Raw genomic sequence first — 18,065 nt, 5'->3', positions numbered from 1 at the left:
TATTACATTATAAGTACTATTAATATGTATAACTTATGTTCTATGCTATTCTATTTTTTTCCGGTATGGAAAAGTCTACATTATTATAAATAAAATCGACTTATGTATAGTATACAAATAAACCAAATAGCTGCTAAAAAAAATCTCAATGCCGTGACAGTAAACAGAACATTATAATAAATGCAAATCTGTGTTTAGTTTGTACTTTATTTTTGAAGTTTCACCGGATGTAGTGCATGTGTCCTTGCGGACTTGACACTAACGGCGGGTTTTGCTGTTTGGCTCCCAGCCGCTAGGCGGAACAGGGAGGATCGATGCCCGGTCCCAGCGTGGAGGAGGAAGCCGTCCGAGAAAGTCCGCATCCCCACACAAGACAAGACGGGACGTATTAGCCAAAGCAAAGGAGGAGAGTGATTTCAGTTGTCTTCGAAAAGCTTCTTTACATGGGGGATAAGAAATGACATCTACCGCGAGCGAGAGGAGGGCGTTTGCTCATAAAATCAACCGGTGAGGCAGTAACAGAAGTTATTGTTTAACAGCTAACGCACAGTTGTGCGGTGAGAGTGACCTGCTGGACACATAGCCAGTTAGCTAGGATTTGAAAGGTATTAGTGACTATAAACCGGTCGGTTTAAACACCACTGTACCTACCTGAAATAAAACATCTCCATTGAAGCAGTTTGGGCTCCCATATATTATCTGTGGCACTTTGAGTTAAATAGCATGTATTGTTTAAGTACCGTAGCGTAGCATCGCAGGAGCATTGTCATTAACAATGCATGAGCTAACGTTAATGCAGGATAACATTGTGAAGCGGAGGGCTTATCTAATGTCCCAGATGTTTCATTGTGAGTTTTAAAACAAACATATTAACTACCAAGTGACATCCATTGTGATATTTTGCTCGTATTTCGTGTGAACACCTTGCTGCATTATTGTAGCAACCTGTTTCCACATGTTGTAAACTGGTTTTCCCTTCTCTGGAAGGGTTTAGTGGATCATGGGATGATCCTCTTGTATGTGTCACTATACTTAATACATTTTGACAAGATTCCAGGAGAAGTCGTAAAGGCATGTCACATCTGTCAGCTGGATCTTTGAATAGCATGGGATAACAACAGTGGTAGTATTTGCAACCAAGTGCCTCCCTGCATGCTACAATAGCCCTTTTTCATGAATGAAGATCCTCCAAACTTTGATTTTCACCAGTGCTTGTCTGGGTTTTATATTTTTGAACCAAATCACCCTGTCGTCACAGTTCATCGAAAGAAACAGCTTTGCCTTGCAAATCCAGATAGCTTCTCCAGAAAAGAAACAGGATGACAGATTCTTATCATTGACCTGCAAGTAAATTATTTTCTCACCAAAGTGAAAAACTTGCTGAAATCATGTCAGTACAGCGGTTCTTTATACTTTTGACCAGGCACCATCACCAGGGGGCTTTGTTTTAATTAGTATCCTGTCACTTTACCTGCTGATCGTCAATAACATGTCCTGTAGAGAAATGAGCTTCCTTGGACAGTCTCCCACTGCATTCCCAAAGTCCTGTCTGCCCTCCTTAGTGCGTCCCAGTCCATTGTTTTGTGCCGGATGCAGGAAAAGGGTGGGAAGGGGTGTTCAGGCTATTGCCCTTGCGGTCGATAGCTTCCCTTTTTCCTGTCTTAAATCAAGGCTGCTCAAACTGTTTCCACATGGTTTAAGGATACAGCGAGTGATTATAAAATCATAACATTCTAAATAGACTCATTTAAAATAAAAAATGATAGTCAGAAAGTCTTGTTGTATCTCAGAGATTGGGCGAGAGGTCATTCATCTCTGCTTTACAGTCCATGGGTATTGATGGAATGACGGCATGAACTGTAGCTGTGTAATCATGAGAACTATGGTTTGTGAAATGTTGAAGCCTTCACAGCTGTGTATATGAGAGAGGCAGACATTATGTGGTTGTAAAGGAGCAGCTGTCTCTGAGAGGATTGTACTTTTTTTCTTTTTCCTGCTTTGTCTCTCTATAAGCCTCCCTTTTTCCGTTGGTCCATGAAGGCCACGGACAGAGCTCTGGCTCTGTGCCTGCTCCCTGGAGCCGGCTCGCCACCTCTCTGTGAGATCCGCTCGAGTCGCTGTTCAGAACAGCTGCTGGCCCTGTCTCACAGTACCAGAAGCTAAAGAGCTTCTGCTTTACAGTTTATAGAATTTTAGGACAGAATCTGAAACATAATTAGCATCATCAATTAAAAGAAGTATTTCATTCATGCAGATATCTGTCCAATGAATGAATGCGGCCTAGTTTCTAATGCTGTGGTTTGATTTCTAAGATCCCTAAGTTGAGCATGCAAACATTGGCATGATTATGACATTTCTGCATCAACTTAAATCAAATTACTTTATTTTGTATAAATCCTGAACAGCTCAGATCTTGCCCATTAACAGAATTCTTTACAGTTAATCTTCATCATGTCTGTACATTGTTGAGTGTTTCCCAGCTGACACTTCTCTCCTCTCTTTCTCTTGCTCAGGACGGTGGCTGCAGAAGTCAGAAAACAAGTTTCCAGAGACTATGGCTCTCCTCAGCTGTCCAAGAAACGAGGCGCACACCAACCTGTGAGTCACCCTATGTTTAACCTGCCAGCCGATGAAAGGACCAATTAGCAAGATCAGTAGTTGATAAGTAACTTTAAGTTTAAGTTTAGATACAAGGAATCAGAATACCTTTATTCGTCTCACAGAGGGGACATTTACAAGGAGATCAGATGATTGTGTGCACAGGGTTTTGAAACATGATAGAGCTGCTTTTGCTCGCTTGTGTTTTCCAACAGTCATGCAGGGGTTCTGCAGAAAGCAGTCGTTTCCTTGAAAATTAAGAATATTTGTTAAAAAAACCATGATCCATCCTCACGGCATCCTGTCTCTTTCTACTTCTCCTTGTGAGTCCTTCTGATCTTGCTGATCAGATAATGATCTGTGATTATGGCCATGTCAATGTGAACCTAAAAGTCTAACCTTTATTGACAGTTGCCCCTGACGGAGGTGGTTGAGCCTGTGGACTTCGAAGAGTATGTGAGCAGTCACGCTCCGGGGGTGGAGCCCGGCCCACTCCGGCAGCTCATGGAGTTCCCCCAGGACGACCTGGAGCTCCTCCCGCTGGACAAAGAGTGCATTACACTGGAGCCCCCACTGCCTGAGGAGGAAGAGTGAGTCCCACTAATGGCCAACCCAACCCTCGTACTGCATCACATCCCTTTATGGTCTTCTTTATACTGCTCCACACACAGAGGATTAATATAACTGTTATGGAGGACAGGCATTTCCAGAGATAAGAACAAAACCTTTCTCTCTGGGACACTGAATGAACATAAATATTAAAAGCATGCTTTGCTCAATTATTAATGTGTTTTTCTCCTATGTAGCTCTCTAGATCCCAGAGTGAGAGATGCCTTGGCCGTCTACACAGATGACTGGCTCGTCATTCAAAGGAAGTAAGTGGTGCCAGCTGTAGTACTAGCTGACTTATCCTTCAAGTACACGTTTCATCTACTTTTCCCAGTTCACTGTTCCCATCATTGACAGTAACATTAATACAACTTCTCTTCTGATTTCCTTCAGATATCAGCGCTACAGCACCACGTACAGCCCTCAGAGCTCTGAGCGGCAGAGGGAGAGGCAGCGAGGGCTGCACAAACAGACCTTTGAGCTGGACGAGGCTGCTGCGGAGCGCCATGACGACCAGGTAGCTGGTGGAGATGTTCAAAGCACTTGTTATTGTGACCGCTGAGTGACCATTCAGTCTTTTAAGGTTCATTAGACTTATCTACTTATCTCTACAGTGTTGCGAGGAGGAACAGCTAAGAAGGCTTTAATATGTCCCTGAACTCCTATGATTTGGTACCTGGACCAAGAGAGTTGTAGAATTGGGCCTTACCTAGTTTTTTCTTGTTTTTTTAAATCAATTGAAATGGTCATTAGAATGTCCAAAACCCAAAAAGAAGTATGTTCTTCTAAGATTCCAAAGTTTTGTCTTTAAAAATCGTTTTAAAACCCGAATATAATCCGTTTAATATTATAATAACTATAGATAAAGCCGGAAATCTCCATATTGAGAGGCTAAAAACAGGACGTGAAACATTATCCAAACAAATAACCAATTATCAAAAAGTCTGTTGTTATTTTCTGTTGCTTGTCTGATCCATTACTTGACTAATGGTTGCAGCTCAGGTGGAGTGAAGCCAGTCAATAAAGCTTGTGTCTCATGATGGGGAAGGCAGTATGAGTCGTATTGTGCTCAGCGAGTTGATCATATGGAGAATGAGTAATGGATCAATGGAAATACCTTGTCCATTATCCTTTCCACAGTCACCACATGAGTCATATTAAAGGGGTAAAAAGGTTATCAGATCTGTAGCATATTGTTCTCCTTGTGTTTCTAAATCATCTGCTGTGAGCACTGAGGTGACATGTTTGCCTGGAAGGGGGAAAGAAAAACACATGATCTCACCTCTTTGTCTCACTCTCGTGTGCTTCAGGATGATGCAAAGCGGCGTTCAGTCAGCCTCGATGAGACTCCTCGGGGAAGCTGGGCCTCCAGTATTTTCGACTTGAAGAATTCCTCCCCAGACGCGATCCTGCCGTCTGTGCTGGAGCGAGCAGCCGCCGAGGACATGGACCGCCGCAATACTGAGGCCCGCCTGCAGGGGCGCCACAGCGACCTGCTGGGCCTCTACCCGCCTCCCGATGAGGTTCGAATTACACCATCCCATATCTGCCTCTGTGCTAGTCAAAGCTATGTTATTGTCAAAAAACTGTGAATTTATAATGTACAGAAGATACTTAAAGGTCACCTATTATGCAAAATCCACTTTTTCATGTCTTTTCTACATCAACATGTGTCCCCTCTGCGTAAAGAGATTCTGAAAGTTTCAGGAACAAAGATTCTCTCACTTTTTGTCCTGATCCATTTCTATAAAAACCTGTCTGAAAATGAGCTGATCAGATTTTGGCCACTTTATGATGTCATACATTTGTTTTGGCTTGTGTAACCATTAGCCAATCACCAACCAAGGTAACCCCCCCCCCCACCTTATCACCTGAATCTCCTCCTAGAGCACCATTGTGTTCCTTTAAACCAAATATCTCTCAGAGGGGCGTGGGGAGGGGCTCCTTATTTTCATCTAGAGTAACAGACAGAGAATCAGCCCTTTTGAAACAGGGCTGAAACAGAGGGGATTGTGGGATGATACAAAGATCCGTTTGGAATTTGGAGCCAAACACTTCAGAGACATGTTTTGTATATATCTGAGACCTATAATATATTGATGAAAAACAGTATAATAGAGGACCTTTTTAATGATTGCTAATTTATATTAAAAATGGTATTCCCTTTTATTTGGAGGTCCAATCAGTGTTGATATTAAAAATGTAGACGATTGAAGCGATAAACTCCTCAGTGCGTGTTTTATTATATTAGTGAATAATCTCAGAGATTATTACTACAACCAGCAGGACTCGTTTGGAAATGTTGGTAGATGTAGTTTCCATTTGTTCAGCTCAGTCACATAATTGGATGTTCGCTTAAAGTGGAGGTCCATAATGTCTACAAACCCAGCAACTGTTTGCTTTTCTTCCCCCTCAATGTTCTCCTTTTCCAGCTCCATCCTTCTTCCTTTATATCTATGTACACACGTTGGCTTTCTTTGCCACTAGGTTGCCATGACATCTGTGTAAATGTCATGCCGGTGTGTGTATTGAACATGGCTCTTTGTGTGTGTGTGACAGGATGAAGCAGTAGAGAGATGCTCTGCCCCTGAAGTGCCTAAGGAACACTGTGGTCAGAGGATCATGGTGAAGTGCCTGTCTCTGAAGTGAGTAACATTTAGAATATATGTCTGAAATGATCATTATAATAAATCATATAATCATTATACCCACGATGCTCTCCAACTATATTTTTCCGATTTTCAGGTTTGAAATAGAAATTGAGCCAATATTTGGAACACTTGCCCTGTATGACGTCAAGGAAAAGAAAAAGGTATTTATTTTTTTTGTTCAAGCAGATCAGTTTTTATTTGATCATTATTCTACCAATTACTTTAACTCTGTAAAACCGCTTACGTAATGCTGAGCTCATGCCTACCTAATTGAATTTCCCTTGTCTCAAGAAGCTCTAAGTGGTCTTGCGGTTTGGATGACTGAATTAAAACTGAATAAAAATCCCTTGACGTGCATTTCCATTATCCTCTTTCTCCCCCTCCCTCTGCTGTTTCCTGCTTAACTCCATCTTGCCTCCAACAGATCTCTGAGAATTTCTACTTCGACCTGAACTCAGATCAGATGAAAGGAATGCTTAAACCCCACACACCTCACGTAGCCATTTCCACACTGGCCCGTTCTGCCATTTTCTCCATCACCTACCCTTCGGCCGATATCTTCTTGGTCATTAAGGTACTGAGAGAACCGAATTGTAAACAGAAGAATCTGACTTTATGTTAATGGCACAAACTATATTTGTATTACCTTGTTTGCATTTCATTTGGCATTTAAATGCTGCGTAACTAAGTTTAAATATAAGCGTGTTATTAAAAAAAAATTGTTTACGGTGTAAAACCCGTCTTCTTGTATTTCAGCTTGAGAAAGTCCTTCAACAAGGAGACATTGGAGAATGCTGTGAACCCTACATGGTTATGAAAGAGTCTGATTCCTCCAAGGTAATGGAGCCAAAAACATATTTGTTTAAATTGTTGCAATGCTCAGGGCTGACGGCCAGCGTGCTCATGGGACCATTTCACTGTCTAGTCAACAACCATTACCCAATTCTGTCTGGCAAGCTGCAATATTTACCATCCATTTGGCAGGTCAACTCGGTTGGCCATTGCCGTTATTTTCAGCCTAACTTTTTCCTTTGATGTTTTTTTGTATCCTATTTTGTCTGCTCAGCACAAGGAGAAGCTGGAGAAGCTGCGTCTGCAGGCAGAGCAGTCATGTAGTCGTCTCGGCCGTTTCCGCATGCCTTTCGCCTGGACGGCCATTCACCTGCTCAACATCGTCAGCAGTGTGGGGGGTTTGGATCGCTCGGACCCTGACTCCGACTCTGGTACTTAAAACACATCCTAGGTTTTACAAAATGTTCTAGCATGCAGGTACACAGAGCACTCATTTTACAGTGACAAAGCCCTGTAGCGGTCACTTTCATGCACACGCCGCTCTAATGTTGTTTCCTCCTGCCAGAGCGAAAGGGCCACGGAACATGGAATGACAGAAAGAAAAAGGGGTGCGAGCGGATGAGTGTTGGAGACGACATGTGTAACTTTGCCACTTTCCGTCCAGCTACATTGACAGTCACCAACTTCTTTAAACAGGTCAGACTCTCATGACTCGTTTAGTTGTTCATCTTGTCACAATTATCGCGACTGTGATGTTTGATGTAATGGGGACAAATGACTCTCATATCACTTTAGTAATAAAGCTGAGTATTGTCACTTTTACCGACAACAAAGTGAGGCCCTAACAGCTACCAATAATCTATTACATGTATTTACATACCTCTTATATGTTTGACGACAGACCGCTCAAGAATGGATGACTTTCAAAAAGACTGGACACTTGCCATTTTAACATTTAAGGCGGATCACACAGCTTTTTACTATAGGATGTATCGTGAAATAAAGAAGTTCATCCAATACTTAATCAATTGTATGTTCCATTCGTGTTTTAAGATAAAATACACATTAGAAATTGAGCCTACAATGTTCACAAATACTACAAGTAGTTAACATTGTAGTGAAGCACTGCTATTATAACTATATAATAATGACACACTCTGCTCCTGTCTGTGTCCATGAAGGAGGGGGACAGACTGAGTGATGAAGACCTCTACAAGTACCTGGCAGATATGCGCAGACCATCATCTGTTCTGAGGCGACTGAGGCCTGTCACAGGTAAACGAGAGCATTCTTAATATAACTGAAACGGATCATGAAAAGGCTTTATGGATGTTTTGTATAAACGGTGTCCTATCTTTTGTCCCTCAGCCCAGTTGAAGATAGACATATCCCCCGCTCCGGACTCGCCTCACTACTGTCTGTCCCCGGAGCTGCTGCACGTGAAGCCGTACCCCGACCTGCGTGTGCGCCCGACCAAAGACGTGCTGGAGTTCCCTGCTCGCTACGTATACACCCCTCACACAACCTACAGGTGAGTGTGTTCAACTTAAACACACACACGTATACACAAACATTGCTTAAGTTGACTTGTAGAACAAATATACTTTCACCCCTCCGTCACATGCATGACTCAATGTGTTTGTCCAGATTGATTTCTTCTGCCTCTCCTTTTTAAACTTAAAAACAAAAATACACATGTATTTTCTTTGGTGAAACAGAATGTTTAATCATTTAGAAAAACTCGATTTGATAGGCTCCATTTAAAAACAAAGATTACTAGTGCATCAAAGTCAAGACTAAGAACAGACACAAACGGAGAAAGCGGCAACAACAAGCACATAATCATAAGAGTACTAAGACAAATGTTTTCTGGCATTAGAGCAGATCTTTCGCACACATTGCAGGCTTGGAAGGGAGTGCAGTGTAGTCTGGGAGACTTCAGTAGTGAATGTTAAAGTCTATGTTTTAGCTTCACTCTGAAAGAAGAAAATGAAACATAAATGTAATCAAATATTAACAACAAACGTTCAAAAGACTTAACAAGTGACTCACCATCATCTTTAGTTTGGAGAGCTGCTCATTCTGAGTCTCAATGTTCTCTTTCTGGAACTCGGTCCAATGCTGTAAACCTTTCAAGGTGTTGGATTGCTCCTCTGCTCTCTTCTGAAAACGGCAATATAGTAAAGGGAACTTATTTAGTAACCAATCAGTGACTGGTGTTTAAATACTTCTGGTCGCCGCTTTTACAAGACCAAAAGCAAGTACAGGCTGGTGTGACGGTGAAGTAAGGCTGAAAGCATTGAAAATGAATCCTGGTTTTGGCTTCATACTAAATGTAAGGGCTTATATTGATAGAGCGGGATGTTTTAGTGTGAAAGTGTAATGCATGTTGTCCCTAAAATAATTACGATAAATAATCGTAATCTCAACAATGATCCAAAATGATCATGGTCATAATTGAGTCTATAATCGTGCAGCCCTAAGAGAGTGTGTCTTTTATAGGGATGGGTATCGTTTGAAATGTATCGATTCCGGTTCTGCTTATCGATTACGGTTCTTATCGATTCCCTGTTTCGATTCCAAAATTGTAAAAGAAAGAGGTCAAACGTTTAGTAAACAAAAATATCTTTATTCTTTTAAGCTTTAACTGACATTTTTACAAATAAAAAATATACATGCAAAACAAATGTATTGCACAATAGCTGTGCTTTATTTTAACTGAGCTATGTCAGCGCAACTTATATGATGCCGTTTAAAAAAATGAACGGCGGAGCCGGCCGTCAGCGTCCGAGCCGGCCGTCAACAGCCTGCTGACGACCGGCCGTTCTGTGATTCTCCAGAACACACAGATGGCCAGTCCGCCCTTACCCTGTATTCCACCGGGTCACCGTGGCGCAGACGGACCCGGTGGAACTACAGGGTCTACCGCGTTTAGGAACCGTTAAGCAGTACCAAAATTGTGTATTTTGTACGAGTACCCGGCATTTTCTTATCGGTTCTCATCTGGAACCGAGTTTCGGTTCCCAACCCTAGTCTTTTATCTCTACGTTCCAGCGCTCTTGTTACCTGCAGCTCTTTGATGCTGATGCTGGTGTTGAGATACATCTCCAGCTTCTTCACTTTAGTTTGGAGCTCCACCTCTTCCTGCTCCACGCTGGCCAGCCAGTCTTTAGTCATGTTGATCTGAGCCCGTTGCTTGGCCATCTGGGCCTGTCAAAGCAGCATCTGCACATATTATCCTCGTCCCCAAACAACCATCCGAGTGCAGCTGGCAGCTCTCTAACGACACCCTCACTCTCTTATCTCAGATGAAAGAGCTTCATTGATCCATATGCATCAGGGAAAAGGGTCTTACAAAAGGAAACGAGTCAGATGCCTACAGTAACTAAGAACAGCTGCATTAGCGCTTCTGTAGACATAGAATAGATCTGCTTTGGTATGTCTATTCAACATTTTCTTTCTCTGTAATCTGTCTGCGATTTTACATTCTCTACATATTGTGTCTATCCCCTCTGCTCCTGCACGTTAGATCTGCAGTTTGATAGTCAGCGATTATCTCCTGCAATAACACAAGCAGCACCCGAAGAATCTGTTGTTTACATATTTGGGTGTTTTCTTACCTGGAGCGACTCTATGGCTGCTTTTATCTGTCTCTCCACCTCCGCAGCCGGCTCAGTCTGCCTCTTCAGCTTTTCTAGAGTCCCCTCATGGCTGCTCAAAGTCCGTCTGATTTTCACTATCTTCGCCTCTGTGGTTTCATGAACATAGTTGAGCGATTCGCTGAACTGTATGACGCCGAACAGGAGAATATTGACTTCTTCCTTCGGCGCAGCCTTGTCCTTCACCTTGCTGGTCCTCCTCCTGACCGGAGCTGCATGGACTGCTCTCAAACCCTCGGCCAAAAATAGCAAACACAGACCCCAGATAATCTTCATGACAGCAGTCACAAACTCACTGCGGTCTAATGTCTGTTTCACTGTGGCGGTTCAATGCGTACTTCTCTGTCGCAGCTCAGCTGTTAGCATCATCAGGATCCCCAGTGGATGAAGAGTTCGGAGGGTGGTCAGTGCGCCTTATATTGTATGTCTACATGCAATATCATAGTGAAACATTAGCTCAGCTGGGGTTTAATCCCAGGTCTTGTCTGTGGCCTTAGACTGTGACCCTGCCTGCTTTAACCCCTGAGAGACACATTTAGTCATTCAGGTCACGAACACACGTGAAATACATTATATAAATCTGGTTTTCTTGTGTTTGATACAGAACATGTATAATCATAATCTGCGCTGTACATTTATGAAGTTATTTTAAAGTTATGTGATTTTGTGGTGTGTCATTAGCTCTTGGCAAGTGAATAAACACCGCTGTTTAAATAAAATATGAACAAATATTACCTCTTTATGTTTGCCTTGGACTGTAGTTATGGTTACTTTCACTTAGCCAATACAGGACACAGGAAATCTTATCTTTTGATTTTCTAATAAATGCTTTTGTAGGTTTTCAGGAATGATTGAAACAGAATCAGACAACATAACAAGATCCAGCTAGGCTGCCTACATCTTTGTATATTATGTTATTTTTGATTGTTATTTGATGTCATTAACCAAAAAAAAAAAAAGTTCCTTTAACTCCTTCATGGATTTGCTGTCGTTTTATTAAATTCTGTCCTTGTTTCATTTTCTGCCTTTTTATTATTTTGACTTTCAGGAATCTCCTCTATGTTTACCCACAAAATCTGAACTTCAGCAGTCGCCAGGGGTCCGTGAGAAACATCGCTGTGAAGGTTCAGTTCATGGCCGCAGAGGACCCAAGTCAAGCTCTGCCGGTGAGTCACACTCGGTAGAAAGAAGCTCCAGTCACAAAGGGCAGCTTGCGGCAGTGTAATAGTATACGATGGTTGATTGGAAGAGTGAGCTTCATCAAAGGGGCATTTATCCGAGCACAGAGGGAAGGACAACTTAGTGATCTTCTTTGTTTATGAACTCTTTGTTTATTGAATATCAAATGGTTGATTCACACTAAGCATTACTGGCTTAAAGTAACATTGTTTGTTTCTTGTAACCTGATTGGATGTTTGACATTCACTATGCAGAATCATCTAAACGCAGTCTAAGACTAGAAGGCTTTCAGTTTTTGAGAAGAAACAATATTTTTTTTTTTTTAAGAAATCACATTTGTGCCGTTAAACTGAACCATAAGAGTATTAAAATATAAGGTCTGAAGAGAAATAGCTTGAACAATTAGTCGATAGCATGAAAAGTAATTGGCAATTGGCTATTTTGATTATCGATCAAATTATCATCAGTTTTATGAATCATTTCAGTCATTGTTCAGAAATAGTGAAACGATTTTAATATTGACTGATTCCAGCCTCATGACAGGGTTTTCCTGGCTTTACACAATTCATCGTTCTGAGCTCAATATGTTCCACTATTTGGTCTTTTGCTTTAACAAAACAAAAGACGTCAAGTTTTGCTCTGTGAAATTTTAATGCCTATTTTTCAAAGTTTCACAGCCGAAATGGTTATCAGTTAAAGGTGGGGCAGGTCATTTTGGAGAAACCAGCTCGAGTGCGCTAGAATTTGAAAATACACAGCTGGAACAAATCTGCCACTTCCTTACAGAGCCCCTCCTCCAACACACGCGCACATGACCAATGAGGGCACGAGATAAGTTTGTGCACAGATGGAAGGCTGACAGGCAGGTAGGTCGTGCTTTTTACAGTACCACGGCTTCCACAGATGACATTTTTCTTAAGGATTTTTTGTCAAAGCACTTAAGATATTTATTGCTATCGAGATGTTAAGAGCATTCCATGGAATATAACAAAAAGTGTATCTCGAGCCGGTTTCTCAAACTTACCTACCCCACCTTGTGGCAGAAAATTCAATCTTGAAAATAATCCGTATTTGCAGCCCTAGGTTAAACACATCTCTAGAGGGAAACTTAAAAACAGTTTGTTTTTGTTGACAGTGCAAGTCTTTGAATGATCCAACAGATCCATAAGGATACTCATGTCAAAGGATATCCTCCTATTTGTGAAGGAGAAACTAAATGTACACTCTGCTGTTTGACCAGGTCATCTTTGGGAAGTCCAGTAGTTCTGAGTTCATGCAGGATGCGTACACTCCCATCATCTACCATAACAAGTAAGGCCCGTCTCCTGCTGACCTTCACTGCACTGGAGTCGGTCCAACTTGCCTTTAACATTGTGTTTAACTCTTGCCAACAGATCTCCTGAGTTCTATGAGGAGATAAAGATGAAGATTCCTGCCAATTTAACAGACAACCACCATCTCCTGTTCACCTTCTACCACATCAGCTGCCAAACCAAGCTGAACACCCCCCTGGAGACCCCTGTGGGCTACACTGTGAGTACACTCCTCACCCACACACTTGCTCGTTTGATCGCTCCTTCTTTTGTCTTGCCGTCGGTGAGTGATCGCGTGTCTCTCTGTCTGCCTGCAGTGGATCCCTCTGATGCAGCATGGCCGACTGCGCACCGGCTCCTTCAGTCTGCCTGTGTCTGTGGAGAAGCCCCCGCCCAGCTACTCTGTGCTCACCCCTGACGTGAGTGTGTTGAAAGAGATGATGTGTATATCAGTCAGCCTGTCATTACCGTCTGCTGTTGTGATGGGACTGAGTGTTAACTGAGTTGGGTGTCACTCTGCGGCAGGTCCAGCTCCCAGGCATGAAGTGGGTGGATAACCACAAAGGAGTGTTCAATGTGGAGGTGACGGCCGCCTCCTCGGTCCACACTCAGGTACACACGTGCTTTCTACGCTTACGTTTCTCTTTCACATGTATGAGTGGAAAAACTGAATTTCCCCCTCGGGGATCACTACAGGTTCTTCTTCTTCTTCTTCTTCTTCTTCTTCTTCTTCTTCTTCTTCTTCTTCTTCTTCTTCTTCTTCTTCTTCTTCTTCTTCTTCTTCTTCTTCTTCTTCTTCTTCTTCTTCTTCTTCTTCTTCTTCTTCTTCTTCTTCTTCTTGTATGACACATCTGTAGCCCTACATATGCATCCAGCAGTGTATCATTATAACAATAATACAATTATAATGATAATAATAAAGTTTGATTGTATCAGAATATATATAATAATAATAATTTAGATTTTATATAGCGCCTTTCAAGAAACCCAAGGACGCTTTACAATGGGAGATAGAATACATAAGTAATAATAATCACACAGACACACAAATATATATACATAGTATATGCTATATATATATAGCACCTTGCATACAATAAATGCAGCTCTCACTGCTTCAAAGAGAGAGAAAGAAACAGGAAACACATTGAAAGATAATAAAGAATACATCTCAGTGTTGCAGAGGGGAAAAGCCATTTAAAAGATGAGCTAATAAATGTTTGAAGAAGGTTTGGTTAAAGAGAGGTTTTTAAGTCTTGTGTAAACATTTCCACGGAGCCATCGCTCTCATTTCTCTGGGTTTGCTCTTCCACAGTTTGGGAGCATAGCAGGAAAAAGCCATATCCCCAATTGTCTCTTTAGTGGGGTTTAGAGTGTCTAGAAAAACAGACGTGGAGGATCTAATGGCTCGTGAAGGAACATAAGACAACAGGGAGTCTGTGGTGTAGGCGATGCTGAGCTTTGTATTCAAGTTGAAGGACTTTCAAATCAATTCTAGAAGAAGCAGGGAGCCTATACTGCACGTATTACATCAGCGAGTTCAAGTGATACTTAATATTCATTCTGTTGTTAACTCTAGGACCCCCACCTGGATAAGTTCTTCACTCTAGTGTATGTTCTGGAGGAGTACTCGTTCCCTTTCCGCCTGAAGGACGTCATCATTACTGAGGCAAACATGGAGGGGGAGCTGAAGGCCAGCATGTCTGCCCTGAGAGGGGCTCTGCTGGATACCTGTGTCAGGTTCCTGCACCAGCTGCTCAACAAGCTCATTCAGCTCATCGTCTACCCACCGGTCATCGCGGGCCAAATCGGTGAGTGAGTTCTAAAGGACAGCCATTTAAGATCTGAAGTGCACTTCCCCGAGCGACGCTGAAATGCTAATTTTGATCATTTGAGTGGATAATGTGATGACGATTAACTGCTACTTCCAAGGGACACAAGAGGACTGGAGCACACCGATTGATTTTCAACCTTTAATTGTGCAAACAGACTAAAGTTTCAACACTACTGTGCATCTCCTTTCCTATTATACATTTGACTGTTATTGAAGATAACAAGACTATGAATTGTTTATGTATTTATTTATGAAGTGCTCTGTTCTAACATCCACAGGCAATACAAATGGCTTTGAGGCAAAGGCCACAAAAACCAGATTTAAAAAAAAACAGAAATAGTCATTAAATAAAAAAAGTAAGACGTACTTGTGCCTAAAAATATTTCCTTTCCGCCTTATTTTGATTTATTTTGATTCATAATCAATGTCTTTGCAAATTAAGAAAAAAATATGTATTTTACTTATACTTTCTTATTTTCAGCTACATAGAAACACTGAAAGACATATGTGCTCGGGCCAATATCATACTTTTTTTATTACAACATCAAATAGTGGTAATGATCAAATAGAGTAAAGTGTGGACAAGCATAAAGATTAATATTTCAAGCAGAAATTATGTCATTTTAAAATGACAGTCTAATATTATGCCCTGTTTAAAACCATAGTTTGGTTAATTAACACATGCTATACTCGCTTTAAATTCTCCGCAGTGAACCTTGGCCGGGCTTCCTTCGAAGCGATGTCTCTGTTGATCAACCAGATCCACAAGAACCTGGAGGGGAACCAGGACCAGCACGGCCGCAACAACCTGCTGTCGTCCTACATCCACTACTGCTTCCGCCTGCCAACCGCCGAACCTCCAGTACCCCCGACGGGTGAGTCCTCCATCTGAGCCGCACAGTCGCTATCTGAGGAGCAGAAAGAGCCTCTCGCTGCCCCACATGCACACTTTAGATCGTGCACATGGCAGTTGACTCGCTAATATTTCACCGTGTAACATTTCTATTCGTCCATCTCCATGAGTAGCTGGCAAGCAGTCCTACGACATACCGATGCAGTATGCCACCTTATCGAGAGTGACAGCCCGGCCGAGCAGCCTCCACCTGGCCCGCTCCAAGAGCATCAGCAACTCCAACCCCGACCTGGCCAGCACTCCGGTGTCTCCTGACGAGGAGGTGCAGAGGATCATCGGGAGCAAGGTGAGCTGCACCTTGCTATTCTCACAAGAGCTGTACAACTGTTGTGTGTTCTTATCTAATAAATACTTCACCCTCAAAACCAGATCAATTGTATAACTAAGTCACCTTGAATTATTCTTGAAAGCCTCCAAGGTGGACAAAGAGTCTCTTCACGCGACACGTGCCGTATAATCCAAGTCTATCCAGTAGTATGCTAACTACTTCCCAAACACGTGCATTTTTGTTAAAAATATTTAGCACAACAGACACATTTCCATTTACTACAATTCCTGAAGAAGAGTCTTTGTTCAATGAATGGTATGCAAGACAAATCATCCAAGGCAACACAGGGCGGGTAATTGTTACACAAATGGTCATTTTGGGGCGAAAGTTGTTTCTTTCAAGTCCTTCGTGCAGTTAAATACTTCATTTACAGATTTAAAGTTTTACATTTTGCACGTTCTCTGCATTTGGCATGTTTTGCTCTAAAAGTCTGTTATGTATTTGCTCTCTGCCTTGTGTTCTCATAGGGGTTTATTGGGCACATTACTTTTATTTGCTAAGTGTGTAATATATGTGGTTTTTCTTTTGTATTATGAATCTCCATCTTGTTCTATCCCTAGTACATTTAGAAAAGATACAACGTCAAAAAATGAAAGTGTGTGTTTTCATGGTTCCCAGGTGACCTATTCCCACCCAGGGTTCATGTGTTTGCAACATCAGTCTGTCAACGTGTTTCTTAGTCAGTGTTTCACTGCCGATTGAATACGCTTAGTTTGACTGATATCTCTGTGCCCACAGTTAATGATGCTGCTTATGTAATTATTCTTTGTGCCTCTGTTACATTCAGTACCTCCAGCCCTCCCTTTGATTCCACCCCCCCCCTTGCTTTCTTTGCTAATTCAAGCTTCCCTTCTCTACACTCCGTGACCCTCATTTGTCTCTTGCCGATGTTATCCCTTGAGTAATCTTGTTTATAAATGACCTCCCTTTACTCACTGTGCCCTTGCCTCCTGCTGCACTCTGTGTGTGTGTGTGTGTGTGTGTGTGTGTGTGTTCCTGGTGGCTTTCGGCAGGGCATTGACCGCTCCCACTCCTGGGTAAACTCTGCTTATGCCCCCGGGGGCTCCAGATCTGTGCTGCGCCGAAACCCCAACTCCAGCTGTGAGCTCAAGCAGGTGCCAAATCCCTCCTCTTCCTCCTCACCTTCACCTCCTACTCACCACCTCCATCCTGTTCCATCTCCGATCAACTCTCGCGGGTCATTCCTTACCTCAGTGTTTCTGTCTGCCTCTCACTCTGCTAGCCTCCTGTCCCACATGTTGCATCTCGTCTGTCTTTCCCAGTTCATCCTCTCACCGCCAACTAACAGACCATATCTGTTGGGTTTGAGAGACCTAATCTCTGCCTGTGGCTCTTACCAGAGATTAGAAAGAGTTCTCTGCCCACCCATCAATTTCCATTCATCCATTTTCACGTCACTTTGTCCTCATCTCCGTGGCTTCACCTCACCACCACTCCATGTCAGGCAAGCGACCGCAGCTGCAATCGCATGTCTGCCTTTCTGGACAGCGTGGCCTTGTTTTCAGTTCCCCCCAGGCAGATTACCAAGAAGGTAAAGCTGACATCTACCATGACAAACTGTAAAAGTTACATTTTTCACATCAAACTAACCCATTTTGAAGTCCTAACTTTCATCAACTTTCCCTGTCATGAACATTCATCGTCATTCATGACATTTTAACAATTGTCTCATTCTGTAAGTTGGTGTGATTTATGTGTGTTGATACATTGAATATTTCATATGCTCAGTCTCTGGTAGATTTACTAATAAATGAGTTATTTTTACTACCACACATTTAACATTTTACCAACATTTTACACAAAACACTTATTGCTTTTAATTTTAAATATTATTTACCTGAATTATGGATTTTATTAACTATTAAGAAACACACACCACTGTAATCTTAAAACTCATCTATTATATTAGAAAATGCGCTCATGTAAGCTAAACTGGTCTCCATGTTGGTCCATGTGCAGCTGCTCCATGAGGAGCTGTCTCTGCAGTGGGTGGTGAGCACCAGCACGGTGAGGGAGGCAGTGCTGCAGCAGGCCTGGTTCTTCTTCCAGCTTATGGTGAGTATGGCTACTGTATTAATCTGACACCACTTCCTTAAGAGAGAAAACTCAAAATGCTACTACACACCTTTACTACTTGAGGAACCATTGTAATAGCAGGATAGTTCATA

General features: G+C 42.2%; 2 protein-coding genes across 3 annotated transcripts in view; one reads left to right on the top strand and one right to left on the bottom strand.

Moving 5' to 3' along the window:
- Positions 1-298: 298 nt before the first annotated feature.
- dock6 (dedicator of cytokinesis 6) overlaps positions 299-18,065 on the top strand; it is a 30,892-nt gene continuing 13,125 nt past the window's right edge. Inside the window, exons 1-25 of one of the 2 annotated variants that reach the window (XM_034088639.2) lie at positions 299-507; positions 2,514-2,598; positions 3,010-3,188; positions 3,405-3,473; positions 3,601-3,724; positions 4,518-4,730; positions 5,767-5,852; positions 5,953-6,019; positions 6,283-6,432; positions 6,615-6,695; positions 6,925-7,081; positions 7,216-7,346; positions 7,832-7,925; positions 8,019-8,181; positions 11,358-11,475; positions 12,729-12,799; positions 12,883-13,021; positions 13,119-13,220; positions 13,327-13,413; positions 14,381-14,612; positions 15,346-15,510; positions 15,662-15,834; positions 16,890-16,991; positions 17,342-17,428; positions 17,857-17,952. In XM_034088639.2, coding sequence (XP_033944530.1) covers positions 458-507; positions 2,514-2,598; positions 3,010-3,188; positions 3,405-3,473; positions 3,601-3,724; positions 4,518-4,730; positions 5,767-5,852; positions 5,953-6,019; positions 6,283-6,432; positions 6,615-6,695; positions 6,925-7,081; positions 7,216-7,346; positions 7,832-7,925; positions 8,019-8,181; positions 11,358-11,475; positions 12,729-12,799; positions 12,883-13,021; positions 13,119-13,220; positions 13,327-13,413; positions 14,381-14,612; positions 15,346-15,510; positions 15,662-15,834; positions 16,890-16,991; positions 17,342-17,428; positions 17,857-17,952 — 3,021 coding nt within the window. In that variant the 5' untranslated portion in view covers positions 299-457. The remainder of the gene's footprint in view (positions 508-2,513; positions 2,599-3,009; positions 3,189-3,404; positions 3,474-3,600; positions 3,725-4,517; positions 4,731-5,766; positions 5,853-5,952; positions 6,020-6,282; positions 6,433-6,614; positions 6,696-6,924; positions 7,082-7,215; positions 7,347-7,831; positions 7,926-8,018; positions 8,182-11,357; positions 11,476-12,728; positions 12,800-12,882; positions 13,022-13,118; positions 13,221-13,326; positions 13,414-14,380; positions 14,613-15,345; positions 15,511-15,661; positions 15,835-16,889; positions 16,992-17,341; positions 17,429-17,856; positions 17,953-18,065) is intronic. The other variant, XM_034088640.2, reaches the window with a different exon arrangement.
- Positions 8,411-10,674, bottom strand: angptl8 (angiopoietin like 8). The gene is made up of 4 exons (XM_034088641.1): positions 10,271-10,674; positions 9,717-9,860; positions 8,703-8,813; positions 8,411-8,626 (listed from the first exon to the last, which is right to left on the bottom strand). Exons 1-4 carry the CDS (start codon positions 10,583-10,585, stop codon positions 8,609-8,611), a joined length of 588 nt encoding a protein of 195 aa, XP_033944532.1. The 5' UTR covers positions 10,586-10,674; the 3' UTR covers positions 8,411-8,608.

Source organism: Pseudochaenichthys georgianus, chromosome 8, assembly GCF_902827115.2.
Source record: "Pseudochaenichthys georgianus chromosome 8, fPseGeo1.2, whole genome shotgun sequence".
Taxonomy (NCBI): Eukaryota; Metazoa; Chordata; class Actinopteri; order Perciformes; family Channichthyidae; genus Pseudochaenichthys; species Pseudochaenichthys georgianus.
The sequence above is the reverse complement of the archived record's forward strand: the minus strand, read 5'-3'. Positions and strand labels throughout refer to the sequence as shown.